Source organism: Larus michahellis, chromosome 2 (assembly GCF_964199755.1).
Source record: "Larus michahellis chromosome 2, bLarMic1.1, whole genome shotgun sequence".
NCBI classification, from domain to species: Eukaryota; Metazoa; Chordata; class Aves; order Charadriiformes; family Laridae; genus Larus; species Larus michahellis.
This window is the reverse complement of record NC_133897.1, coordinates 94,085,477-94,113,113: the sequence shown is the minus strand read 5'-3', so window position 1 is coordinate 94,113,113 and position 27,637 is coordinate 94,085,477. Positions and strand designations below refer to the sequence as shown.

The window sequence follows — 27,637 nt, the reverse complement described above, 5'->3', positions numbered from 1 at the left end:
AGGCATAGCTTCAGATTTGATATTCTCCAAGAAATGGATTTTACCTTCATCATAAGACCAGTATCTCAGAGAAGCACAACAGCTCCTCACCTCCCCCCAGTTTTCTTTTAAAGGGGAGGCTGGGAAGAAGGCTGGCAACAAAGTTCTTTCTGGATTGTCTCAATCAAACTGGTTAAATTAAATGCCTCTGGCTTTACGTCCTCTTGCTTGGAAGAGTGAGATCAAAGCCAGGTGGCTCATCCTTGTTAGATGAGTTGGTCCTAGTGGTCAAGTAAGGCCCTTAAACTGTGCCTGGGAAGGGCAGGAGATGTGCAATGCAGAAGATTCTGCAGCCCTACCTAGAACACTGATGTTAAGTGTCTTTTTTAAGAAGACATCCACAAGAGTACTGTGATATAGGACTCCAAGCAAAAGGGAAAGGTGGTGAGATGATGCACTCATACTGTCTTGAGATGGTGAACTGAAATTTTCCAGGTCTTGCAAGTGTTTTGCTACATGCGTGTGTTTTACTTCGGCTTTTTGTTTGAGCTAAACAAAATGAGGTAACAGCCACATATTTATCAAATATAGAATAAGTCCAGATGCAATATCATACATATGGGGTATGTGTGTGCCTCCCCAATGCAAAAGATGCCACAAATGGTACTACTGTTCCTTTTGCACTCCTTTGTCTCTGTACGTGGCAGTGTTAATCCCCAAATGGACATGTTTATTACCTGAATAAAGGCTGCTTGAGATATTCATGGTTTGCAGGTAGTTATGACAGCGTTCTTTATGTTCTTCCAAAGAGCTGCGCTGCTTGTAGCTGCGACCACAGTATCCACACTTATGCGGTTTGCCAACTGGAGAAAACACAATTAATTGAGAGATTCAGATGAGGTATTCAACAGCATATTAATAATGGTAAGAACAACAGGAAAAAAGTCCACCCCCAAAATAAACTCACGCTGTGGTGAACGGAAGAAATATTTTGTTGATTTTAAAAACAAAACAAAACAAACTAATGGAAAACTAGTTTTATATCTTTACATCAACAGGCCAATTCTGTGGGTGCTGCAAGCTGGTTTCAGATTATTCACATCAGATAAGGACTGCAACATTGAATCTTCAAAACCAGCATCTACAGAAGTTAGAAACTGAGATACCTTCAGAGGTCTGATCGTAGTTGCTTTAGTGCCTGGCTCCCGCGGAGACTGCCAACAGGGGAACTGGTGGTGTCGGCAGAGACACCTGCCCACGGCTGGATGTCAGTTCTGATGTAACCAGAACCAGCGTAACCCTTTTAGGACAATGTTAGATTTCACATGTTTTCTGCTTGTGGAAATTCAAGAGAAATGGCATGACAGATTTTTTGTCTGTATTACACCAATCCAGATGTAGGTAGTTCCAGGGATTTTGCAGTAACAATACGGTTTCATGGACTTCTGGACCTGAATTTTCTGTATTAGCATGACAAGGCTGTCACCTCGTATGTCATTTTACAATTTTAGATGGTTACACAGCTTAACTTTTGAATTTTATTTACAAATTCTCAGGTGAAAATCAGACTCAGGCATCCAACTTGTTTTGTAATGCACTGATGTCAATTTGCCAATGGCAGGAACTAATGAAAATCTACAGTTTGTGCATTGTTTCTTTAGCTACGCAATCCTCAGAGTTTGCCAAAAGTGTCTAGGTATAATTCATGTGTATACAAAAAATTACCTTTAAAATCGTGCATCCGTGAATATCAGCAACAGTAAGGGAGAGGGAGGTAAATAGTATTCTAAATATGTGCTTTCCTGAATTGGGCCAGGACTGAACGGGAGAAGTAGAAGTTATTTTGCACATCTGGGACCAACACTAGGCATCTTATTATTTAATGTGTGTGCTAAAGAAGAATTTCCTTAGTTTTCTGCAACACAAAAATGTCACTTTGAGAGCTCCCCTTCTGCTATTCAGAACTTGGTCCCAAAGCCAACTTTGGCAAGTAAAGCTACCAGTGTCAGTTCCAGCAACATGTTTTGGAGGTCTCCTAGCCAAATAAAAATTTGCATTTCCATCTTAGCTTGGGAAACTAGATGAGACAACACTCTGCTTTTAAAGGCACTTTAAAGGTGCTAAATTGGTTTTGCTTCACAGAAGGTATTTGACCATGGCTTCTGTCAAACAATGAGATGTTCGTGGTAATGGAAAAGCGCAGCTATTCAAGAATATTTATTCAGATCTCCACATTACTCTTGAGACAAAACCCCGAAAACCTCTAGCAGAATCCTCTTTTTTTGAAGATTATTATCTTTCTCTTTCCCACCGTCTCCCTCCTTCCCAGCCTTTGTCTTTCAAAGTACTTGTAATAACAAGGTGCAACAAATAACTGCTGCTAAATGCTGTAGGTGCTATTCACTCCTTAGGTCAAGAATGACTACCAAACTGGAGGTTTTTGAGACTTTGTGACTTAAAACCTGCTGTGTGTAGAACTTATATTATCTCTATAAGCGGCTAAATGCCATCCAAACCCTAAAACATTCATCAGCTTTAATTCAGGTTCAAAGTTCCATGAAATGGATTACTCACATGAGGTATGTAAGATGAAACCCTAATACAGAAACTTTTAATCAGCCAAGACGTATGGGAAAAAACCCCAGTTCTTCTGGTGTAGGATCATGAGCATGACATGAGTTTAGTCATTTCTTTCCTGCTAAAACACTGCGGCCAGCTCACAGCTGGGTTAAACCCAACACGGGGCTTCTCGCCTCCCCGGGGTGAGAAGACCTCCCAAGCTTGGTGGCCGTGAACGCCTCCGTCTCCTCAAGGGGTGCAGTGACAAGCACTCCTGGATGGTCCCGCATCTTCACTTACCCGAGTGAGTCCTCAGGTGTCCCGTGAGGGCATCCCTGCGACGGCAGGCGTAGTTACACAGGTGACACTTGAAGGGCTTTTCACCCGAGTGCAACTTTATGTGGCGCAGAAGGTTGCCCTTCTGTGTAAAGGAGGCTCCACACTGATTGCACTGGAAAGGGCGTTCTCCTACAGGGAGAAGGAGAAAATATGTGAGAACAAAAAATCTTATGTGGTAACAAGAGAAAGATTTCAGTGAGAAAGTTGTTTTCTCACTGCTGCTCTGTGACTTCCACCGGCTGCAGGTTTGATATAACATGAGGCTTTCAGACTAAACCTGCCAGTTTCTTAATGCTTCACTGGCTGGGTCAATTTGATCTGAAAATCTAATTTTTTTTTTCTAAATCAGAATGGCACATCACAATGCAAATTCAAACTCATTTAAATAAAGTGACTGCAACATTTTGTGTTGAAGAGCCACTCTTCCTGATCAGCAGTTTTGGAATAAACCAATATCCAATTTTGCATGTTGTGGCATTTGGTGGGGTTTTTAATGTGGCTTTTTTCAAAGGGTCTTTAAAATATGCCACTGAAGCAGCAAAATAAAAAGGAAACTCATTAAAAATGCATTTCAGGATCACAAGTTCATTTCAGCGTTACATTCTTATATTTAAATGAAAGGCACTTCATTATAACAGTTATAATAACTTCTTTTCATTTACATTTTCCCTGTATTTTCCCTTTCAATTTCTTCTCCATTACCTGTCTGTCCCTAAGCAGCCAAATCAGGAAAGAGACAGAGAAAGAGAGAGAAAGAGAGAGACTAAAATCACATAAGTTAAGACAGTGCAAAGGAAGCCCTGTACTTCCATGCCAAAGTCCCAACCCTTCTCGAGGTAAGGTATGAACAGAGGAGCTGCACAAATGGGCGCTGCTGGACTACACTTTGGACAGACACGGGGAAAAACTTGAGGAGACACAGCCGTGATTTGTCTGAACTGGTGCCTGTTATCAAGGAAGCGAATCAACCAGCCTTTGCAAACATTAATACGACTGTTGTTTGCCTTTTAGTGCTGTTTAAAATCAATATGCTTATTTATTGGCTTAGCTATTTTTTAAAAATTTAAGATAGGTGAGGACTTTTCTTAAGTCAGTGGGAAAGAAAATATGTTTCCAGTTGTACCAGGTAGGACTGGAGGAAAATTTATACATGAGAGCACTCCATCAGCAGGAACCGCTCCCGCGCACCCGTTTCTCCCTAGCCCTCAACTAAGTCAAACCAGCCTTTGAAACTCATTTGCTGAATTCTGTTTCTCTTCAGCATCAATGTAATCTTCTCTAGTAATTATAATGCATCTACAATATTAGAAACAGCCCAGAGATGTTCTGTTCTCAGTTTTGATTTTCTTTATATAACAATAATACTGAATTTGAAATTTCAGTGCTGACATTAAAAATGTATAAAAAAATAAAACCAAGTTAAACAATTTCTTCCTTCTCTCTTACTTGACCATCATGTATTATTTTGCATATCTAGGGCCAACGTGTATGTCCATATGTGTGTGCATATGTGCAGCATGATCGTTTTTGACTTCTGGGTAATGCAGTAGAACACCTGAAAATCAATGAGACGGCAGCACGATCCCAACCCAAAAATCTGCAAACTCGACCATCAGGGCTGGCAGCTTTAGCATTCAGCAAATAGTAAAATTAATCTACTTTATGGCAAGATATTTTCATTGGTCAAACAGCTTCAAGCAGGTCAGCAGAGTCCCCGTCAAGCCAAACGAGCTCACTTTCTTTGTCCATCAAGTAGCTGCAGTCATCTTAATTATATCCGCAACTGGTTCAACTGGGGTGGCCCACAATAATGCCAGCATTAGCCTTACAGGATTTTGCAATGTACTTGGTAAGCCATGCACAGTAATTGTTAGGGGAAAAAAGAAAATGGGTAAGAGTCTGTCTGCTTTACCTCTTAATCTTTAGGGCAGTTACTCAGCGTGGAAGGTATTTTTCAGAAATGGACTGAAACAGTAATGAAGAAGTCAGTTTGTCATGGGGGACACAAATTCAGAAGAAATGGTTAATTCTTACTAAACAGCTTTTCTAGCACTCATTTCTGTTATTTTTGCTCAGAGGAGCGTAAGAGGAGAAAACGAGGATTGTAAAAGCACTCCAGGAATGAAATGTAAAGCAAAGTAAGAATGAAATGTATCTCCAGCCTACAGCTCTCGCAATGACAGGGTGAAATCTTGCACTGGGTGGAGAAGACAGACGGATGGAGCATTTCAAATGGGCCTGCTGCATACCAAACATTTCTACCAAACTTACAACCAAATGTAAGGGAACTTGCACTCACGTTGCTGTACAAGGGAAACGACACCACCACTGAAAGACCCTGAAACTACATGTAGCTTGGCTGGCCCTTGGTTGTCCACGCTGCAACTACCAGGGTGGGGAACACCTGCCTTGTGAGCCCGGCAAAGCTCCCAGCTCTGCTGGGATGGAGACAGTCGCTGATGGAAGGTTACTGAGTTGTGGCACTATCCCCCCCAAAATGGGGAAGGGACAGGATGGAAAGAAAAAATATGTAATGCATCTTTTGTTTAAACAGTTGGCTCTGTGTGTTATTTTCTCACCGGTTCTGTCTATCCTGGGCAGATTTCACCGCACAGTGTGTAGCTATGGATGAATATGGGCCCAGGAGCAAAAACTGCAATGGGACCCTCAACTGAATCAACCACTATTGCAGTGATTTGCAAACAGTGGGAGCACGGGCACTGGACTACTTATTCAGTGAAGAATATTTATCATCTTAATTGAAATCTTTCTCATTTCTTAAACAATATAATGACAAAATCAGCTAATACTCAGAGGCATGCATAGCTCTCCTCTCTTTTTTTTTTAAGCTCATTTTTCTATGGGCATTAGTTTTCTAAATAAATTTGAGACATTCAGACCCAACAAACAAGACATAAGTGAACTAACTGGTGACTTCCGTTAAAGGAGTGTACATTTAAGGAGGGAATATATACACTTATGCACACACACATATATTGGCACGTATATACATAGGCACACATGCACACACATATGTGCACACTGAGCAAGCGAAGCCTGACTCTATACCCTGAGGTCTCAGCACGAGGGAGCAGGAGGGAGTTTCTCTCTCCTTTCTCGATCTCCTTTTTCCTAAACACCAAGCAAGGGAGCAGCAAGCTGGAGAAAACCGACATACTGAAAGCCTTGGGGAAGGAGAGTGTGAGAAGTCGGGCATCTGAGTGGGATTCTCTCTGCAGACGGGAGCAACAGGTAAGGTGCTAGGAAGCAGCCAGTGCTGTGCAGCTGCTTGCAGACAGGAGGCGGCAGAAATATCAGGTGCTGCGCTGCATATCTGCACTTGGCAGGTGTATTCATTAAAAGTAATTATGCCTTTTATCAGGTCAGGCAGTCATTTTATTTTGGCACTTCAGTGTGCTAGAGTTTTGTTCACTTATCAAATATTTATTTAAGGAAACCTCACTGCATATGCAGGTTTTACATGAATTAGCAGCAAAGTAATTCATTTGCGAGTCTTATTCCTTCACCGGGCATGTATTGAAATGGGCTTCGGTGTAGTCAGTTAAATGTCTGTAATAGTATATTCCATTTCTACTTTAATTTTCACAGCGCAGCTGAAAGGAAAAGCAGTCACTGCTGTTTCCTCATGACGTCCCTTTAATTTAAACTCCCAGCTCTGAGCCTCCACTCCCTTGCCAGCTCCCGAAAACCCGCCTGAGCTCACCTGCAGTGGCTGCTCAGGAGAGGAGGCGAGAGAGAGGCGGGAGGGAAAGCAAAGGCTGTCTTTCCATGGAAGGACTCAGGGGTGCAACTTCACACCCTTTAGTTTTATTAAGTGTAACAGAAGGGGGTTCCTGCTGAGCAAAGTGCAGCTCATGGGATGCTTCCACCGCAGGTTTTAACCACGTTCCCTGATTAAAAAGAGGGTCCCGTTGGCAAGGGGAGGGCTCTGCAAAGGGCGGAGAAGTGTCGGAGTGCCAGCCCTTGCGTGGCAGCACCTCGAGCACCCTTGGCAGGCACACGAGTCCCTCTGCCAGGCAGGGAGTTCGGGCAGCTGGAGGTTTGTGCCAGGGAAACCGGTCCCCAGGGATGCTGCCGGAGGGAAAGGGCAGCCCAGCTCATCCTCCGGAGACTCAGCTGGCCGGGTACCAGCCGGTGTGCCAGAAACAAAGGCAGCGCTGCCCACCGCCTCCCTAAAATCAGGTGTGTCCCTGGTGCCTCTGACCCTCGGACCCCAAACAGCTCCTCTGAAGCAGCAACAGCGTACTGTTGATATAACAGCAGCCTCCTTAAACAGGCACAAAGACTTCTGCCTCTAAATGCATTTTAAGTTGCAACATGTTATTTCAACTACTACAGCATCCACTTCAAGTCTATGGGTCTGTTTAAAAGGCCTCATGTCTAAGTTATTTTCCATGTACATTTTATCAACTTTTAAAGGATCACATTAACATTTAGTTAAAAAAAAAAAAGGAAACAATCGACCAACAAGCACTTTATTATATCTAGGAAGCAGGCTGTAGCCTCACTTCTGAGAACTACTTGTGGCTTTTCCAATAACGATAATTATCTGTTCTTCCCTGACAGAGGGATTTATCATATTGAACTGAAGAGCACTTTGAAGTAGGCAATGTAACAGCATTGCTAACTACCACCAGCGCTGCATCTGACCGTGGCTAACCCACCTCACACCAACAGATCACACACGTCCAGAGCGTGAACAGCCACAGCCACAATGACAGACATTAGCACTGGGGGAGATGGACAACACTCCGGGTATTTTCATGGATCCTCTCTGTTAAACTCTGAAAACACTTTGCTAATCGCACTCTTTAGTAATTCTGGGGAAATCATTTAAGCGTGATTGGGAGGATGCGGAGGAAGAAAGTATCTCTTTGTTCAGCAGCACAACTTTCAGCGGAATCCAACCATCGGAGAGGTCATTCTTACCTTAGAAATATTTTAAGATTCCTTCACATTTGAATAGTCATGCAAAAATGCCAAATACTTTATTTATTTTCAAAGTAACTTGTGTAACACAACAGTACAGCTCAGTTCTTCTCCTTTGACTATGGATGACCTTAGAGTTTAGATTGGAAGCCCAATTTTTAGACAGCTTATATCAGGTAAGATGAGACTCACCCCGGTCTTTACTTCTTCATTTGTTTCAGCCTCTTCATTTTTTTGCACTCTTTGAGGCTACTTAGAATTAGAAAATCGAGGCAAGAAGATTCACAGCACTGTATAATTAAAAGCCATCCCTATAGAGCACAACATCTTTACACGTCTCTTTTAGTGTCCCAGTAGAAACCCGTTAGTCCAGATTTGACCAGTGACAATACTTGTTTTTACTTCATGAAACATTTGACATAAAATTAACCCCTTTTTTACTAAGACTGCCAGTACAGTTCCCTTAAAATTTCTTTTGCCAATCAATCACTTTCATAATCACTGATCCATAATGAGCTTTGTTGCATTGTTGGAAACATTAGAACTGGGTCAATTTCAGAGTTAGCCACAAATGAGTTTTTCTTCAGCAATTCTTAGAAATGTCTTAGAAATTAAACAAGGCTTCTTTGGTTTTTTTTTTTCAATTTGAATTTTTCATGTAGCTTCAAATGAAATAAACTGCACAATTTCTAGCCCAATAGATGGACTACCATCAAGAAGAAATCTCAGTTCCTGTGCTGTCTGAAATGTCGTAACAAAATAACCGAGTTCCAAATGCCCACCGATGCTGCATTATCTTACAAGAGGGAACATGTGCATGATACAGAAAATAAGTCTTAGTTCCTAATACGTGGCCAATTCTTGTCAACTAAAGGAAAAACTATGTCAGGCCTTACCAGTGTGGCTTCGTTTGTGAACCATGAGCACATTGGGACCGATGCAAATTATCCCACAGATATCACATTTTAGCTTTCCGTTAGGAAGTCGAATGCCTCCAACTCCTGACATAGCCTTGCTGCCTGGGCCATTGTGTGAGCCATTCATTTTCTCTCCCGAGGTATCAAGCATTCGTAAATCCTCCGCACATTCTTCCCCATTCATTTCACAGGCACGCCCATTCTCTTCATCACTCTGAGTCTCTATTTTAATATTACCGGCTGAAAAAAACAATACAGGATGCCACTCAGTTTTGTTACAGAATAAATATGGTGGCAAAGAAACAATCACATCAAAGGAGATAACTTCTAAACAGCATGTAAAATATACCTAAATAACAAAAGCTATAAACACAACTACATTTCTATGGGCAGTGAGATGACTTTGCAACACATGGAGCAATGAACAGCAAATATCAGTAAGACAAATACACGGCATCCAGGGAGCTGGGAACCCAAACAACATTACAAGTCTGTTCCTAGGTCGCTTGGAGATTCTTGCATTTGTAACATTCATTTCGGCAGTTCAGGCTAATAGGAATGAAACTTAAAATGAATCCGCTGCACGTGGATTTGACCAAAACAATTGTGAAAGTAAGTAACTCATCAAAGACAATGGATGAAAGTGAATTAAAAATGCAACATTCTCCACTTGGCAGGAAGATTCCTGAGGGTTGCACTGAATCCAAATATTTGGTTTGCAGTTCTATGGGGTAAGCAAGGACAATGGAAATGCAAAGAGTACAAACACTGATAAAGAAACCAGGGTGGAGAAGGATGGAAGAAAGATTTTAAGAGCAAGAACTATCTACATGGAACTTTACGAAGGATAACTGTGTTTTCAGGACAACAGGATTAGGATCACTGAGTATGAGGACAGGATCTCTACAGCCGTGAGTTACTATTAAAAAATGGCCAAATCAACAGAGGTGGGTGGAAAAATTGTTTTGAGTTTACTGGATAAATCCTTTGTGTTATAATCCCATAGGTGACAATTGCTTGCAGCTAGAAGAATAATTCAGGTATAAATTTGGCATAGCCTTGCTACATGTGATAACACATAGGTTGGTAAATTTGATCTGATACGAACACAGCAAATCTAAACGTTATGGAAAAGGGCCAAGATTCAGATTAGTTAATGCCAGTATTCATTTCTCTTCTCTCCACAGGACTGTATGACATTTTCCATTGAATAAATAATCTTTACAGTTATTTCCCTCTTTTCTAATCTGATTATTTTGGTGAAAAAATAGTTCTTCATTAGGCTGAAAAAGACTATTTAATTGCCCCAAGTCTTACTTTCCTTTCAGTGAAAAACCCCTTCCTTCACCCCACCCCACCCCAAAAAGGAGAGCATTTGCTTTAGTGGCTGAGCACACGAGGGGTCTGTTTCACCCAATAAAGACCAGGTCTTTTTCTTTTGTGGAATAGAAGTTTCACGGTAGCCTTACTTGTAAGTGGTGATGTAGCAATGACATAATGAAGCTATGGGCAATAATTACCTCAAGAGATGAAAGACCTTGACCTTCATTTGAAATTGAAAAGTTTGACAAACTCTTGTCTGCTACACCCTGCAACCTCCCAGGTGTCCCAGGAGGATTGCACGGATGTGACTGACAAGAGTATCTGACTCAAAATCCTACTGGGAAACACCTTGAGTGGAAAGGTGTTTGTATTTCTGAACACTGCTTGACTGGGCACCTGTTACAAAGTCTACCAATCTAGGCGTTTTAATGATTTTTCAAATATTGCATTTTTAATAGAAATCATATGCAAGACAGAATGAGTGCACATCATAAATAGTAGTTTTTCCTTTAAAACCTATGCCCTAAAAAGGGGAATAATTTAGAGATATGGAAAAAAAAATCAGTGGCCAAACAGTGATTTACAAAGATGGTATGACTGGCTAAAGAGAATTGATCTACGCTATTCTGCAAATTTAGTGGACCACAACCCTGTACTGCTGTTTTCACTGTGGTGAACAGAAGCAGTAGAAATATTTGACTTGAGCATATGAGAGATTTTCCAGAATTCACACACCAATTTTTTCTCTTAATTATAAGAATAATAATTTGAATGTAAATATATTTATACAAAACAATTACAGGTTCCTTGCCTGCCAGGGATTTGGAGAAGGTGGCTTTTGAAGTAGGCTTTATGTTAAGTTAAGGCAAAATACATGCGAACAAAGCAAAAAGATCAGACTACTTAAGCCTTTTGGTAGCGTATGCAGACAAACGCACATTACTGAGAAGTGAAATGACACAAAAATCATAAAAGTAGGAACTAGATGGAAATAGTGAGTTTGCAGTATACTTACGGGAAAAAGATTTGGGAATTATTGCATGAAAGTCCCTAAAGCCTTCTGCCCCGTATGCAGCTGCAATAAAGAAGGCAAACAGGATGCTGGTTTGTGGTACTGCTAGCAGTAAATGTAAAAGAAGAGGGCATTATTGCTATAAGAGAAACACCCAGGAGAAAGACAGAACTATCATCACAGAAGCAACACAAGCAGTTTAGGATGAAGCAGGAACAGCAGCAGGACAGTTGGCAGGGGAATCCTGACCTGCCCAGGACAATTCCCATTTGTAAAAATGCCCTTTTCTTCCAAAGCATCCCAAAAGTTTTAACATGTCTTCTAAATGCATAATGTCTCTTGGGTATTCCCCTTGCTCGCAGGTTAACTCCTGCTGAAGTCAAGAGGAACTTTTGCTAAAGTGTATACAAAAGGTCAACAGGAGCAGAGCACCTAACCCAGCTTTCTCCCGCCCCTAAGGAAACTGCGGGTCCCTACAGTGCAAGCTTCCTATCAGGATTTATTTTTTGCCAACATGCCCTCTTTGTGTACCAGAGATCTCTTCTTTATATGTCCTTGTTTCTAGTCACTGCAGTTATAAAAAGTGAAATTGCATTGTTTTTCTTTTCATGCCTGCTGGTCTTATACAATGGAAGATGTGGGAGTTCAATTTTATATATCTATTATTGTGCATACTTTTTGGCATCTTTTTGTTTGTATTTCTGAGGCTTGTCCTCACAATGTATCTACACAAAAGTGGCTGCACAAACACACTATACCCTGCATACTATGAGTAGCCAAGTGCAAATTAACATGCCATGGGGCACACTGATACAGGTAATGATGGAGTTCATCACTTGACCTAAGCAATGATAGCGATATCGATCCAGTCAGTCTTCACTAAAGCTCTCGACAGCTACGCCCCTGGACTGCTGTAGCTGTGCGTCTCAGTGAATGCGTGAATGCCCCCAGGCAGATGAGCCTGAGCATCCAGGATGCCCTTACAAGTGCATCCATTCGCCAGCGCAGCTCATGGCAGGGGCTCAGTTCGGGTGCGGAGCTCACTTTGCCAGTGACGGCTGATGGACGGTGAGGCCACCTGCCTGACCCTGGGTCCTCACGGAGATTCTATAGGTCTAATTAACAAACAAAATCTCTTCATGTTCAAACATAGCACTTTTTGCAATCCTGTTTTCCAAATAAAAACTGGTGAAAAAAAGACCCGCTGATGTAGGAGACACAACAGGGGTGAGAAATTGCTCCAGTAGAAATACTAGGGATTTTTATTAAATCTGAATGAGAAATGAGAAGGCAGGCTATACAATTATTTTTTTTCTGGAAACTTAGACTGAAAACAAAAATCAACAGTGTTTTCTGTTTCTTTTGTGAGAGAGGTACCTGTCCCTCCCTTGCTGTAGAAGGGAAAATCACTCTTGGGGCACTGATGATGTGACAAATACCTGGGAATCAGACTTTTCAGATGCACTGATCAAGAACACACTCAGCATTTGTACAGGTTTCTCACCCAGTTACTCAAAACAGTCTTTGTAAAAATAATTTCTGTGTACATCCATGTCTATGTACACACACATGCAGACATTAATTAGCTCTACAATAGTTCATGGTAAGAATTTCTCATTGGCTCTTCTAACGCCATTAAGATATTACTCATTAATGAATTCACTTCAGTTTGGTTGGAGATGACCTTAAAAGGCTCTGTATTTTACTCTCTTTGTACACATTATTGCAATTCAGGGGAACTTAATCCAAACCCTTTTTTTTGTGTGCAAGGAGTGTGGAGTGCACCAGTGTCGCTGAACTGACAGCTCTCTTCCGCTCCCTTTTCACCTACCCAGAGTGTGGAAAAGTTACTCAAAAGCAGGGCACTGGGTGGGTCTCTTGTGCTTTCTGATGTTTACTGGGAGCTTCACTCAGGATTCTCTGAAAAGCATTTGAAATTTACATTACAAAGACTGTTCTGTATTCTATGCTCAAAGGTGGTTTATGCAAGTCTTTGGAAAAAAAAAAAAGAAGTGACATTCAAAGGGGAAAGGGGTGATGATATGATTTATCACTGAAGAGCAGCATAGCTGGCTCAGCACAAGACTCAGGCTGGGACAGTCGAGAAGGCAGGATGGAGGGCGAGGTGACAGTCACACTTCCCTGGAAAGAATTGAGCAATGTGGCAAGGGAAGGGAGGCGTTTTGCAGAGTGAAAGAGTCGGTAGTGGGGAGAAAGCAGAAACCAAATGGACCTCCTGGGAAACAGGATGTGGAGGGGGCTTTTAAAGGACAGAGAAATAAGCAGCTGGAAAAAAAAAGGCATGTGAAGAATTAGCAATTAGATTTTTGGTCCATGCAATGTCTTGCTTGTACTATGTAGCCAACAGCAAAGAGAAGACCTTTCTTCAAGTTGCTTCAAATAATGTGAGTGCATGTCATTTTTTGTTTGAATGGCTCGTTTGTTATTCCAAGACAAGTCAGAAGGACTTTGTTGTTGTTAGTTGATGTTTAAATGGTGGTTTTAAAGCCCAAGAAGAGTTTTTCATGAAGGCACCATAACTATTCAAGCAGTGGACAGATGAAGCTGCAATAATACCTGGCTGATATGAACTGTGGATTAGCACTGTTATGCTGAGGAGGAGAAAACCTTAAACACCATCCTTTGTAACAAGTTATAGTAAATGTTGCTAATAAGGCTGAATAAGATGAAAAAAAGCCCACCAGGCCAAAATAAATCACTTCAGCATGCTAACATGTGTCAACAAAAGCAGCCAGGATCTCTTCCTGTTTTTATAGGTGCAAAAAACAGAGAAAAGAATATTGCCAGCAATTCCACCTGTTATTTCTGGTATAAGACATAACAGCTATTCTGTTTTGTTACAGTGCACCAAATTCTAGCACTTGGCTATGAGCTGAAATCCAAACCTTCCCCCTTTCCTTTTTATATCATGGTCGTTTACTGTAGCATCAGTTCTGTTCTCACTACCTAAGAGCACTGCGGGCGGAGGATGCCGTTCCCAGACATGTGAGGCACGCGAGCAAGTTCTTTGTCCACAGAATGTTTAAGGAGTCTGTATTCACTAGTTAGGCTTCACAAGAACAAAGACCAATACTTTAATTTAAATTATGTTTCCATTAATAGTGTCTTTCCCTTATGAGCCTCTGAAGTGACATGGAGAATCACGTAGGTCTAAAAAAGGCCAACAAAAGGTGTGGGCAGAGCAACCATAATTAGTTATGCAATGGCCTCTGCCCTTCTTCAGTAAAATTCAGAAGACACAACACAGTGTAGGTGGGACTGATTCAAACTAACTAGTTATGTAGCTATAGAGAAAGCAGATGCATCCAAATGCTCTTAAAAATGACTGCTTTGCCCCTTCCTTTTTACATATAGCACTGCATTGCCCCGTTAATCAAGCATTTGCGGTGTCTGCGTGTCTAAAATGCTGAAAGTTAGAGGCAGCTCAGCATTGCCTAAAAAGTTAGAGCCTACAATGCAGCTTAATTGCTATGGACAAACGGAAATACATCAATAAATAAAAGGGGCTGTATGCAGCCCATGTTGCACACGCTGTTACACAGGCTTCTGTTAAGACAGGACCCAGCATTCTCTGTGTCACAGGACCGAGACATCACTAGCACAGTGGGAGGCGAAATGTCCGAAGCCAGCAAGGCAGCCCAGCGACGCGGTGCTGGCACCTTACTGCTTTGCTCAAGAGAGCTGAAGGCTCTCCACAGGAGAGCAAGGCTCTACCACAGGCTGCAACATGGCGAAGAGGGGGCAACAGATAAAAACAAAGGCTTCTTAATGAGAGGCTCTCAGCTGGCTTTTTAAAGGGAAACAAAAATAACAGAAAGAAGAGTAGTAGGAGGAACCACTGGGGCACACCTGCAGGGAGAGCAGACTGGTGCCGACGGATAAGGAGATCCCCCCCATGGGGTCCGTACGGCCCCTCCTTTGACTCCAAGTGCCAATCAGCCCTTGGCAGCCAATTTCTTCCCTACTCTAATTTTGGCTTTCAATCAAATGAATATTATTCCAGAAACACAGGCGTCCCCAGATAAGCTATCTCCCACGGGACAACCAGTGTGAGGAGCTCCACCCATGTCATCGCCCGCCACTGCCATTTCCTCCCGCTGCCGCCCACGGGGAGGTCCCCAGCGTGCCAGCGCCTGTGCCAGCCCCCGCCGGCATGCACGGCTCGGCTGCAGCAGCAGGGAGCTGTGCTCAATGCATTGCAAAACACATCAACATGGTTTTCCGGGGGCTGCAATGAGATCAAACCGTAGGGAGTGCACACAAGTGAACAAAACAACCCATGAAGCATGTCCTCTCTGGGTAGAAAAAGTGGCTCTTGCTCCACGGTGCAGACTCACAGTAACCTCCCGCTGGTTGCCTATGGGAATCCTCTAGTGCAACAGTAAAGATGGACGGCTTAAAGACAGATTCAAATAATGCCCTGGAAATCTCCACACACACTTGAAGCTAGGTGCCTTTCATGTGTCTTTCTGAATTTGTGCTTCAGCAGGAAACGATCTGTAACCAAGCCAAGGGGCTGATCTACTTCATAGTTATTGTCTTTGTTGTGCTACTCACTGGTACATTTTGTACTGGATTCATGTTGTTTTTTCAAAGGACCGTTAACTACTTGGCTGCTTGACGTTCTTCATCTGAATTACCAGTAAAACTAAGTTTTAAAGGCAAAAGAAAGAGCATTATCAAGAAAAGCTATGCTAAACCTATTTCTCAAGTTCCACATGTACATGTAACCCATGCTTCCTCTATATGAAGTGCTCTGCGTCTTTTGCTGGCTGCATGATGGACAAGCTAAGGGAACTGCTGCAGGCTTGCTGGTAACAGACTTTATTGACACTTTTCTGTTTTGAGAAGTAAGCTGGGAAGATTTTCAAACGGGAGGGAAAGGTTTGCTGACAAATGATGGCAAGAACAGAGCTTCTCATCCTCAATGTCTTTGTCTCTTCTGCTTCCATCAGACTTTTTTTTTAATGTGGGCATTAAAGAATGAGGAAGTAACAAAAGGGCATTTAGCAAGAAAGTTTTAAAAAGCAAAGTAACCTCAAGTAACAATACACAACAGTGAGGTAAAAACAGTACCATATATGAAAACATTCCTGGCTCACGCGGGTATCCACTGTGTGGATACACACGTTTATGTGCCGAGTCTGGCACCTGTGAAGAAACGCACCTTCTTCAGAAATGCGTATAGGGACAAGCTGTGGCCTATGCGCTTCCCACACAGCAACAGTTACCCAAGAGAAGCAGAGTCTCAGACATACGATAATCTGACATTTATAAGGCATCCCCCTTCTCTAATCCTTCCACAAAGCATGCTTTGGTGAAATTCATGGGTGTTAACCTGCCCTCGAGTAACGCAACAACATTCTAGCTAATGGCAGGCAATAGCCTGGGAAAACGTGAAAAGAGTGTGCACCCGCAAAGATTAGTGTTTTGGAGAAGAGGAGGGACTATGTTGAGAATTAACAGGGAGACCAAAGGAGCTCCTGACAGATGGGAGTGACAGGCAGGTTCTTGCATGAAGCCATGCTGTCATGGCTGGAAGTCGTCCTTGCCCTGCTGCAAACCTGGGGGTTACTGTGGGGATCCCTAGCCAAAGCAAAGGGCTTAGCAAATGCAGAAATGCAGTGAGTAAAGCACAGATACACACTTAAGGTGATCAGTAACATACAAATGATGTGAACTGCAGTTAGAGGGGGAATTTTAAGCCTAACTGACCAAGAGAAAACCATATGAAATCTGAACACATACAGATGGTATCGGTCAGACCTGTACCAGCTGAAGACAGCAGTCGTTACCCCACTGGAGAAAGCTCCCACTTGGGAGCAATGAAGTGTCCTTGGGTCTGAGGTAGGAAAAGGAGGACACAGGTCCTAATCTCGCTGTACAGCGCGGGGGGGCGGGAGGGGCACAGGAACGGGCAAGGAGGTGAACTGTTTTGTATATTGCTTCAGAGCACCTAAATTTGCCTTGCCCTGAATGCAAAGTTAGCCCCTTGCAAACCTTCCCCTTTTCACGCTCCAGCTCAGTGAGCTACTTACATGTCTTTAACGTTGTCCCTAGGGCGGCACAGAGCTACCCTGGCTCAGGATCAGGCCCTCGTAAGTCCACCCACATGAACATTTAATGTGCTGTGTCTTCGCTGTCAGCAAGACAGACACGGGGACTTTTACCAGGGACTGTTTAGCTACCGTGATGATGTCTTGAGTGCTATTTTACGCAAGTGTCAATAGTTCCCCAGCTGTCAAAGGGTCAGTAGGTCTAAAATTAGACCAAGCAGCTGTGTTTAGGTTTGGGGAGGTGCCTATGGGTGCTGTGCCCAGGCTACGCACTGTTAGTCTCCTCTTCTGAGAAGAGGCCAGAGGATGAAATAGAGAGGAACCTTCCAATTTCAGCACTTGAGAAGGAATATTTCATGACGATTTTATTATCTTGCCTACTCAGAAAGCAAATTGCAGAGCAGAGTCCTCTGTGTCTGGACAGGGGATTCCCCCCCCCCCCCCCCGGATACTGAACGTTTATTTTAGACTAAAGCAGATCAAATGTAGTCATCGCATCATGAGTGATAAAAAGTAGATGATCTCTCTTGGGACTGTGCAAAGAAGGTAATGCTGATGTAGTCTGCTTTAGATCATGTTAGTCCTGAGTGCTCGTTTATTTTTCCAGAAGTATCCACCAAGGCTATTAAGTTTTTTTTTTTTGGGTTGTAGAAATATTGCCAGAAGGTTTTGCAATGTAAACTGATGTTTACCTGATTACAGTGTGCTTAACAGTCCAATGAAAGGAAATCATAATCTACAGCTTCTGGGGAAGAGGCATAAATTGTTCTACACAAATCCTAAAGAAACTCTCTGAATGCGGACATACCAGGTATCTCCTGAAGAGAAAAATATCAGGACAAAATTAATTCTTTCCTACCGTGTATTGCAGCCAAAGCTTTGCTACAGGAACCTGGAGTCCCCCTCAGCCAACCAGACCTCTGCTGAAATGGCAAGAAACCCCAAATGATGCTGGGAGACTCTCAAACACTCAGAGATCTGAATCATTTTGGAAGTCTGCAAACTCAGTTCAGTCCACATTTTTAAAAGAATTCTTTTCTTTCCTCACTTCCCTGGCCATTTTTAATGCCTGCTGTTTCCTTGCTTTTACCTCAGGAAAAACAAGCCCTCCTTCCCTTCCCTGAGCAGAGTCCAACCGTAACCATATTAGTGCTACAACAAGCCATCCCTGACATTGGATGCCTCTTCTGTGAGGCATCCAACAATTGCAAAGTTGTATACTGTTTTCTTGGGTCTTTGGACACAATGCTAAGAGAAAAACCTAGATTTCACTAGCTTTCTGCAACATCTGACTCAAAAAGAAGGAGCAATTATTTAAAAAAATTCCAGTTTCTCAGAAAGATGTGGGCAAAAATATGACAGACTTTCAGGCTAAAGAATTTTCTATATGTAAAAGACATTACATCAGGAATGGCACCCTAGCAGAACTTCCTAGCTCTGCTCTGCAAGGACACCACAGTTGTGATTTGAAACTACTGAATTTAGGAGTCCCTATTCCTGTCCTGAAGTTTATCTCCAAAATGAGAAAGGAACTGTGCTGCAGAAGGAAACTCCAAGTTGAGGTTTAGTTGGGTTTCTGGTGCAGGTATCGTCATGGCTCCAGAGGAGAAATGCCAATATGGCAATCCACTCAGGTGCAGCTTCCTCAAACCCTGAACAAATCTTCAGCAAGGCTGCTGAATGCAAAAGGGTGTTTTAAAATTATTTTACCACTCTCTTGAATAAGTAATCTGACATTTGAAACTCGCTGGAAACACAGTCAAGATCACAATCTTCAGCCAGTCACAATCATTGTGCTTCGTATCCCTATCTTATATCAAATTGCAACCGTTTTCTTAACATGGATAGATCAACAAAGCATCCAAGCCAACACGTTGCTGGCAGAGCTTCAAGAGAAAAGGCTTTCAAAATAATAGTTGTTGAATTAAATGGTCTCCAATAGCACCACTTCAGACTGAATTTTCATAAATAGCCCAAAACTGACACTTATAAACAGGAGAAACCTACATATCTTAGACCACAGCAATTCTTCCATCAAGGCCTTCATTTCTGGCTGAGGTATAGAAAAGAATGTGCTATAATTAATTAATTAATTAATTAATTCAAATACTGCTAGAATTTCTCTAAACTCTTCCACTCATTTCAATATGTCTACCAATTATTTTAACATTTGTCCATCAACAAAAGATTTTTTACAAAAGCAACTAATGTTTTGGGGCTCTTCAACTTCAGACACTAATGAAACGAAATTATCAGAAAACAGATCATCCTGGAAAACATCGATCACTGAGAAATCGGACCACTGTCTCAAGCTCCGTATCTGAATTCTGGGCATCCAGGCACCTCTAAAAATCAGGACCACCCTCTGTTTAGCATGCACATGCAGGCAGACATTTGTTAGCTCCTCACAAACTCTGTTTGCCATAACCTATAAGTTGATCAGTGGAGAAGTGTTTAACAGAAAGGACATGTATTGGCGTATTCTAATTTCAAATCTCAGAGCTGGTTCAGGCATTGCTTCCCAATCTGCAGCAGAGGGAGGCTATGAAACCCTTTTTCCACTGTAGCACCCAGTGGAGAGCAATTTTGAAGTATCTAAATGATTTGGGAGGTTAAGTCTCCCTGACTTTTAGTGATATCCAGATTTTTAAGACAACCTGAGCTTCTCATGGGGGATGGAGAAACAGCAAACCCACACTGAGAATGCTGTTGAGCTTGAGTCCAATCGCAGCCATAGCTGAGAAACATCACAGCTTCCCCCTTGTCCGGCTTAACAGGAAACCTCTATCTACTGTTCCTCTAACTCCTTCCACAAACACACAGAGCAGTCTGGACATATTACCCATTTCCTCCCAACCCACAGTTGTTTATCTCCTTAGCATCTGTCATGGCCTAGAAGTTTGGAGCTAGTTCTACACCAGTTGCTATGATGTAAATTTACAATGTAAAACAGAGTTGAAAGGCTTCTAAGAGACCCCAGACAAAAAAGGAGAGGAGAGGAGAGGAGAGGAGAGAGAGGAGAGGAGAGGAGAGGAGAGGAGAGGAGAGGAGAGGAGAGGAGAGGAGAGGAGAGGAGAGGAGAGGAGAGGAGAGGAGAGGAGAGGAGAGGAGAGGAGAGGAGAGGAGAGGAGAGGAGAGGAGAGGAGAGGCACCTCTTTGCTCCAAGTAGTTGGAGCAAAGTCTGTGGGAGTGAGTTTTCCCAGCTGCCTGATATCTCAAGGAAGCTACAGCACCTCCTCATTTTCATCCACAGCATCTTCCAAAAGTTTACTTCACACACAGGTGTGGGCAGTAAGAACATTTTTTCCTTTGAGGTTCTACTGTGGTTTTTTTTTCTTTTTTCTTTTTGTTTGTTTGTTTGGTTTTTTGTTTTTCTTGAAAGGGCAATGCTATGAGCTGTGCACAATACAGGCCTACAGGTCTGCTCAGCTTTCATGTCTCTACAGGCAAGTTCAGAAACACATCAGGGCGATATTTCCTCTGTAGTTGCAGTATTGTGGGAGACCCTTAGACTGGCACAGACTGCCATCTCTCCTTTGCATTCAAGGATTATCTTAAACTATATGGAAAGCCATTATCCCAAGTTCCCGAGCTGGAAACCTTGTGACTTTCTGTCATTTCCCTATTTATAAATCTCTCCCTTCTTTCCCTCAGCCCCCCACTCCTGCCTCTCCACCCTGACCTGCTTCTGCACGCTCCCGGAGGTGAAACCAAAGAGCTGCAGTTGTGACACTGCAGTTTGTGTGTCATATTGTAACAGGGTTTCCACATCCTCCTCACTCTGTTGTAAAAGCGCTCGAAGAGGAAGAAGGGCAAATAATGAAATATAGGAAAGCAGGAAAAGAGGAAGCAGCCGAGAGACAGCAGCCCAACTGAAATGCTAAGAATTATGGAGAAGTGACAGAAAGGGAAGCACAGACCAGGAATTATACTTGGTGGCTTAGCAGAAAAAAAAATTAAAACAAACAAAAAATATACAGGCTTAGCCTTTTCTGCCTCTGCAGCAATCTTCTAGATTACTATTCCTCTCTGACTTTCACCCACTTGACCTGTATTCCCCTTCCCACCTACTTTAAAACAGTTACCAAACTGCGCTGCTCTATGTGCGGCTGGACTGCATCGAACCTGAAACTACCCCCGCCTCCTTATCTTCACATCAACCAAGAGGAGGGACTCCTCAAATCACGCTGAGAAAGAAAAGAGGGAAATCAAACATGAAGAAAAGGCCCCAAAATGCCTAGCCGCCGGGTGAGAAGGCTTGATTAGGCAATGGTCTTATTTGCTGAAGGCAGCCACGGAGGACAGAGTGATGGAAGAGTACAGAAGGAAATTGGCTAAAGCAGAGTAGGGATTGCTTAACCGGGCGATCCTGCCTGGCTGCCAGCGGATGGAACAGACAGCTTAGGAAGTCCTTCCACTGAGATCATGTACCGTTCTGTCCCGCTCGTTCAGAATGAAACTTGGCTGGAGCAGAAAGCGTTTGAAATTCGCATGAAGAATTTTCTCTTCTCCATTTGCAGGCAAAAGAGATACAAAGCAGAACATGAACCTCTTTAAGAACAGAGCGGGACCCAGTTTTTTTAGTCTCTCATTTCTCAGGGACTTTTCAGCAAGAATTTGTCTGATAAAGGGCTGAGCAGAAAGTAAAAACTTGAGAAATGACCCTCTATAAATATCACAACACTAATAGTTACGTATCCCTTTTGAGTCAAGCTCCAGTCTTTATCTTATCCGGTGGCTAACTGAATTTTGTAGTTTCTCAGGAAGACAGTGGTGAAATCCTGCATGTAAATGAAGACAGGAGTGTTACACAAAGGTGTACTGCGGTATAATTATTTGTTCATCGCTGCACAAAAGCTACCCTGTTGGAAGAGCTCGTTCAAAACCATTTGTGGCTATTCCCCCACAAAAGGAGGCTGTCAGGAGGTGATAAGAAATGGGTATTAGTGAGGCTTCACTTTCTTTGAAACGCTCTTGCACAGAGAGTATCAACAGGCTCAGTTATTTTCCCTACCATTTGTCTATGTGAATTAGCAAATATCTTCTGGGCCACTCGATCAGGGGGAAGTTTTTTTGGCTAAAGTTAATGTATTTTGGGACATGTGGGACAGAGGAGAGATGACTTTACCTGTGTAAGGAGGAGTTAGTAGTTTCCTCTGTTGCAAATGGAAACAGTCCCTTTGACGTTATGACTGTTGGAGACCTGCACTGCGTGTCCCGTCCTGCAGCCCTCACTGCTCTTCCACTTCCCTACTGATATAGCACCAATACCTCTAGTTCACAGTGGCATAGTTTATACCCTGCATTATTTTTCTGGGGATGGCAGGGTGACCAAGCTGTGTAATACCCACGTACACCTACGTGAGAGGGACCATGACCGCTGTAAAGGTTTTGCCTAGCTTGTCATGTCCTACCTACTACAGAGAAGGGCTGGTGTATATTTTGGGTTTGAAGGCCATGACCTGACACCTTTTAGCTTACATGCAGCTGTTCAAGAAACAATGCCATGTCCACTCAAAGGAGTATTGTAAGAGAGAACTCAGCTATGGACGTCTCCAGAGCAAATGGATGCAATTTTCCTACTTGATTTTGGATGAGAAATGTCAAGCAAAAGGGGCAGAAGTATGACCATTTTCCTGTCAAGCCAGTCATAATGTTACTTACTGTTAGACTAGGACAGCTGGAAATAGCTAAGCCTTGGCCTCTACTGCAATCCTAGCCATAAGGAAAGGCATGAGTAGCTTGCTTGGTTAAGGAGCAATACCACAAGGGGATTTTTATGCTGATGTAAACTTGGAAAAAAGAGAACATTAAATAGCAATAGAAATGGGCAATACGTGGTCCAGAACGATTCTCAGTTTCTCACCAATTATAAATAGTACTTATCTTTTAATAATTCTCTTCCTCACAAACAGTAGCCTTCTGCTTCAGTCTATACAGAATTCGATAACTAACACAATTTTATGGCCTCAAAGAGGGACAGGGCACTGGATGCAGACTGAGGAAATCTAGGTTTAATTCCTAGCTCAGCCACAGACTTCCTGTGTGGCCATGGGAAAGGCACTTAATCCATCATGTGCCCTTACTTCCCTATCTGCACATTTTTCAATTCTTTTTTAATGGGGCTAAGACCTTTTTTTTTTTTTTTTTTTTTTTAAAATGGGTAAATTCAAAAGCTATGTTGCTGTCTAGAACAATTCCAACGTCTGGGTACATGCCTGTCAAGTGTCATAACACATGAGACTGAAATCTGGCCATGCAATGGTCACCCTCCTGGCATGTGTCCCACAGAAGGTGACTGGGGACCATGGTGCAGGCAGCAGTTGTAGCTCGAGAGGCTGCACCACTTCGGTATTTGTGAAAATGCTACCCATGATCTGTGATGTGTCCTACAGAATTATACAAATAATAATAAACAAAATTATTATAATAAAACTTGATTACACCCATAAAATACTGGATATCAAGTGCTTGGACCACTCAGCCAGCTCTCCCTTTTCTGGGATTGCTCAAGGTCAAAAAGTAGGCTTTTATTTCCTCAGACTAATGATGCAGAAGTAGGAAAGGAATGACATTTTTCCTCAGCTGGCCTTTTCCCATGCTACCATGCTGTTCCAAGAGAGATGTAAAAATCCCAAAGGCAACACCTCAAGAAAAAGAAAAAAGCATAAACTGCTTAAAATATCCAAACCAGTTTTTAATTTCCCACCACACTGCAGGCAGCATGGCAGAAGCTGTCAGTGTCCTGAGAAAGGAAACAAGAGAGGGGCTCAGCCTGTACCATTTTTGTAGGAAATGACTAAGTACTGAAAACTGTGTCATCTCCAGTTCATCCTCGTAGCGCTTCTCATACGTGTTCAGTTATGAGGTGTGAAATCTCACTCCAAAACCAAATTGCTAGAGTATTTTTTTTTTGTAATGCAAAAGATCTTCAGAAACATTTCAGCAAAATAAAAAAAAAAGCCTGGACAGAAGTATGGATTTGACCCCTGAAATTTGGGCTTACATCCTCAGCTGCCCACCCTCCCGGGACCAGCCTCACTCACTGCACTGTCACACCAGCACCAGGCTGTAATTGCACTCATTGCAATGGCACGATCTGGGACTCCTGCCTGTACAAAACAGCATGTAGATGGAAACCAGCCCTCCCCTTCTTCCAAAAGCCCAAGCAATACAGTGAATTGCCTCTCTGCACTAAGATATAGACTAATTGTAAGTCAGGAAATTCATTATTTCCTGATTCCCAAAATGATCTAATCATTTGCTACCGATATTTATTTTATTTCCTCATGTACCATCACCAAATCCTTCATTTGTTTATGTTTACCTGTTCTATATTTTTGGAGCTCACTTTTCAAGGTAAAGATACACATCGTTTAAAACAAAGCTGAGTACTTTGAATCAAACCAATCCCACCGCACCCTGGAAGAACACACACGATGATTTTGTTGCCGCTATTAGAAAACCAAATCTGCTCTCTTGTCTCCAGAATACAATTTATGGTTTAGATTCCACAGTGCAATTGATTACATCTCATTGTGCCCTACCTCACACTTACCTCAGCTAGGAATTGTAAGGCTTAATTAATCAATCATGTATATATAGCCTTAATTAGATTGTAAGCTCTTTGGGGTGTGCTGTTGGTGTTTGTGCAGTGTCTAGAGCAACAGAGCTCTGTTCCTTTTCCAAGAACCCTGTGCCACAACACAAATTTGTAGATAAAAACAACAAAACAATTGTAGAGAAATGGCAGTAGAAACACCCAAAGCTTAAATCAATCCCCTTCCCAGTCTTACGTAAACAGTAAGAGCTAATATGGACAAAGGACACGCAATTAGACGCAACTAGAACAAGTTCTGTGCTGTGAAAACTGGCACCAGGCATTCAGAGAGTGATCAAAACTTGGCTTCCCATAAGCGTTGATGATCTGTTCAGACCATCATCCCTGGCATTTCCTGCCCTTTCAGCATTTATGGAATATTTGAAAATGTCTAGCAGGCAAAGTTTCTGTCAAACTTCCTCTCTTCTAGTCGCGTGTCCTAGACACTGTGAGTGCCTTTTACTTGGAGGATTCCTTTTGTCACATTCTAAAGCATCTGCCCCGTTTACGTTTAAAGTGCGTTTCAAATATTGCAAAGAAACAGACATTGTGTGCATTTTTACCAAACCCAAAGGACTCTAAGCATAGAAACACCCAAGTGCGTGTCCTAATATGCTGTTACACGTTAGGAATCCTTCTTCTTTCCCATGAACTACCAAGCCGCAACTTCTTGTAGCTACCAAGCCAGAGAGAGCGTGTCAGGACTACTCAATCCAGGGTTCATAATGCACCTAAATTTTATACTAACACTCAGACAGTGTGGCTGGACTAAAAGTGAAGCAAATGGAAAGTGTGAAAAATCTCCCCCATTATAATGCGAAGCAGCTCTACAGAAGTTGCTGTTTCTTATTAGCTAAGGCAAACTTTGATACCTGTGCCGTGCCCGTGCTGCGCTGTGGAGTATAGTGTGAGGTCAAGAAAGCAAAAGAAATCCTGCTACTCCACTCCACCACACATAAATCTGGAAATACAGTCTGGGCTATTGGGTTATCTGTGCTGAAACAGGTCACGGTCAGGCAAGTTTGTCAGAGGCTGCAGCAAGTGTGCAGATTTGGTCTTCAGAAAAATCAACCTTTACCTGGTAAACTGGTCAGCAACCAGACACAAAAATATAGGACTGACAAATGATGCTTTGTTCATTTGGAGGACAGCATCTCAAGGAAAGTTGCTTCTGTCTTGTCCAACACAAAAAGACAAAGTCATGCTGGCTGAATATTTCCGAGCACATAAGGCACTCAAATCCCTGTATCCTACTGGTAGGCCTTTCTACCCTTGGAAACAGACCTCAGGATTGTCACTTGCATCAGAGCAGTGCCAAGTGCTCTCCTTGCCACCAGGGCAAATGAAGCACGGCTCATCCACAACCTCAAATTCTGTTACCTCAAAGGCACCACGAAGTCCCAGTGAAGCTGATGTAAGCCACAGGCTCGCATCTTCAGGGTAACGTGCTTCTCAAGTGTTTGTAGAAGAGAACGTTAAAAGTTTCATTTTCTGTTGTCATCTTTTTTATCGAATGAATGTGCAGTGGCTGTTTGTAGTGCAGGACCGTGGCATGCTGTGGCAAACCTTCCCAGCAAGTCTTGTAAAATTTTTTTCTGCTGATGCAAATATGCCATTTGCTAGAGCTCCCCATTGCTATCTGATGAGCTCCCATCTTATGCCTGAATGTGAAAAACACAACCCACAGCCCAGAATGTGTGGATCGCTGTGTTCTCAGGAAGTATGCAACTAATATAACTATTTGTGCTCTCTCTCACTGAGGGTAAACAAGAGGGGTTAAAAAAACCATCATTGCACAGCAAACACCAGTCCTCACACAGGAAAGCCAGGGTCTGCATTTTGCTCAACTAGCCTGGCCTTTGTGAAGGGTTATATTTTGCACCCAGCTGCAGCTCCCTGGCGCTTGCATAAGGAGGTTCCTTGAATATCACTGTCGCTTTCCGGGATGGGAGAGCAGAAGGGTTCATCACTACATCTGTTACAGTGGTTTCTTTAATCATGCTTTTGTATTCGTTAGCTGTTAGCTACTGAAACATCTCCAAGAAAGTTATCGAGTTAGCTTTTAGTGGAAAGCTGTATCTCAAGTGAGAGATGCAAGGTATTGTATCTGCATTTTCCATTAGATTATTTCAATACGTCAGCCATCTATCCCTCTGCTGTGAGGACCAGACATCTTCCAAGATTTCACAGTGCAATCCTAAATTTGGTACCGGACTGTAAAAAGCATTTCATCAATGTATCTCTCACTCTCCATTACAGACATTAGCTGAATAACACTGTAAGAAATTAAGCAAATAAAACATCCGAAAGCAGGAATGAACAGCACTTATGAACTGCGGGGGAAGATCCCGAGAGACCATGTACCCCTTCACTGTTGAGCCAGCAGCGACAGGCAGGAGAGTCTCTCCAGGGCATCGCCTCGGGTGAGGAACACCAGTGGAAAGGACTGAAAGGGTCTCTCTCTCCTTTCCCCAGCTCGTTCTTCATGAACTCCCTCATGGTCCTTTTAGCACCATGACCCCGTCTGCTTTCACAGCCGCCTCGGCCTGGCAGCTCTGCACCGACTGTAAAAGCCACAACGGGTACAAGTGGGTCTTCCTCAGCTGCTGCCCACTTCCCAAATGGAATTTACACTTAGGTTTCTTACAGGGATACAGACAAATTAGCAGGAACTAACCTTTTCCTCTTTTAGGTTTGAAAAAAAAGTAATTTTTATGACATGCATTTATTTTGCAGAGTATATACTTGATAGGTCTTTTATTTCCCTCTTAAAGAGAATGAAAAGCTCAGCCTTCAAGATAAATGCTCTTTTGCATGTATGCCGTTTTTTAGTTTTTCTAGACATACACACACACAGAGGAATTTGACTTTGCAGGCATAT

General features: G+C 42.6%; 1 protein-coding gene across 16 annotated transcripts in view; it reads right to left on the bottom strand.

The window, feature by feature from the left end:
* The window catches only part of IKZF1 (IKAROS family zinc finger 1), a 68,454-nt gene that overhangs the window by 9,668 nt on the left and 31,149 nt on the right, over positions 1 to 27,637 (bottom strand). For 11 of the 16 annotated variants that reach the window (XM_074576276.1, XM_074576279.1, XM_074576283.1 and 8 more), the window contains 3 exons: positions 8,724 to 8,984; positions 2,839 to 3,006; positions 717 to 842 (listed from right to left, as the gene is read on the bottom strand). In XM_074576276.1, the coding sequence (XP_074432377.1) occupies positions 717 to 842; positions 2,839 to 3,006; positions 8,724 to 8,984 (555 nt within the window). Of the gene's footprint in view, positions 1 to 716; positions 843 to 2,838; positions 3,007 to 8,723; positions 8,985 to 11,082; positions 11,143 to 27,637 lie in introns of all 16 variants that reach the window. The other 5 variants (XM_074576289.1, XM_074576284.1, XM_074576285.1 and 2 more) reach the window with 2 other exon arrangements.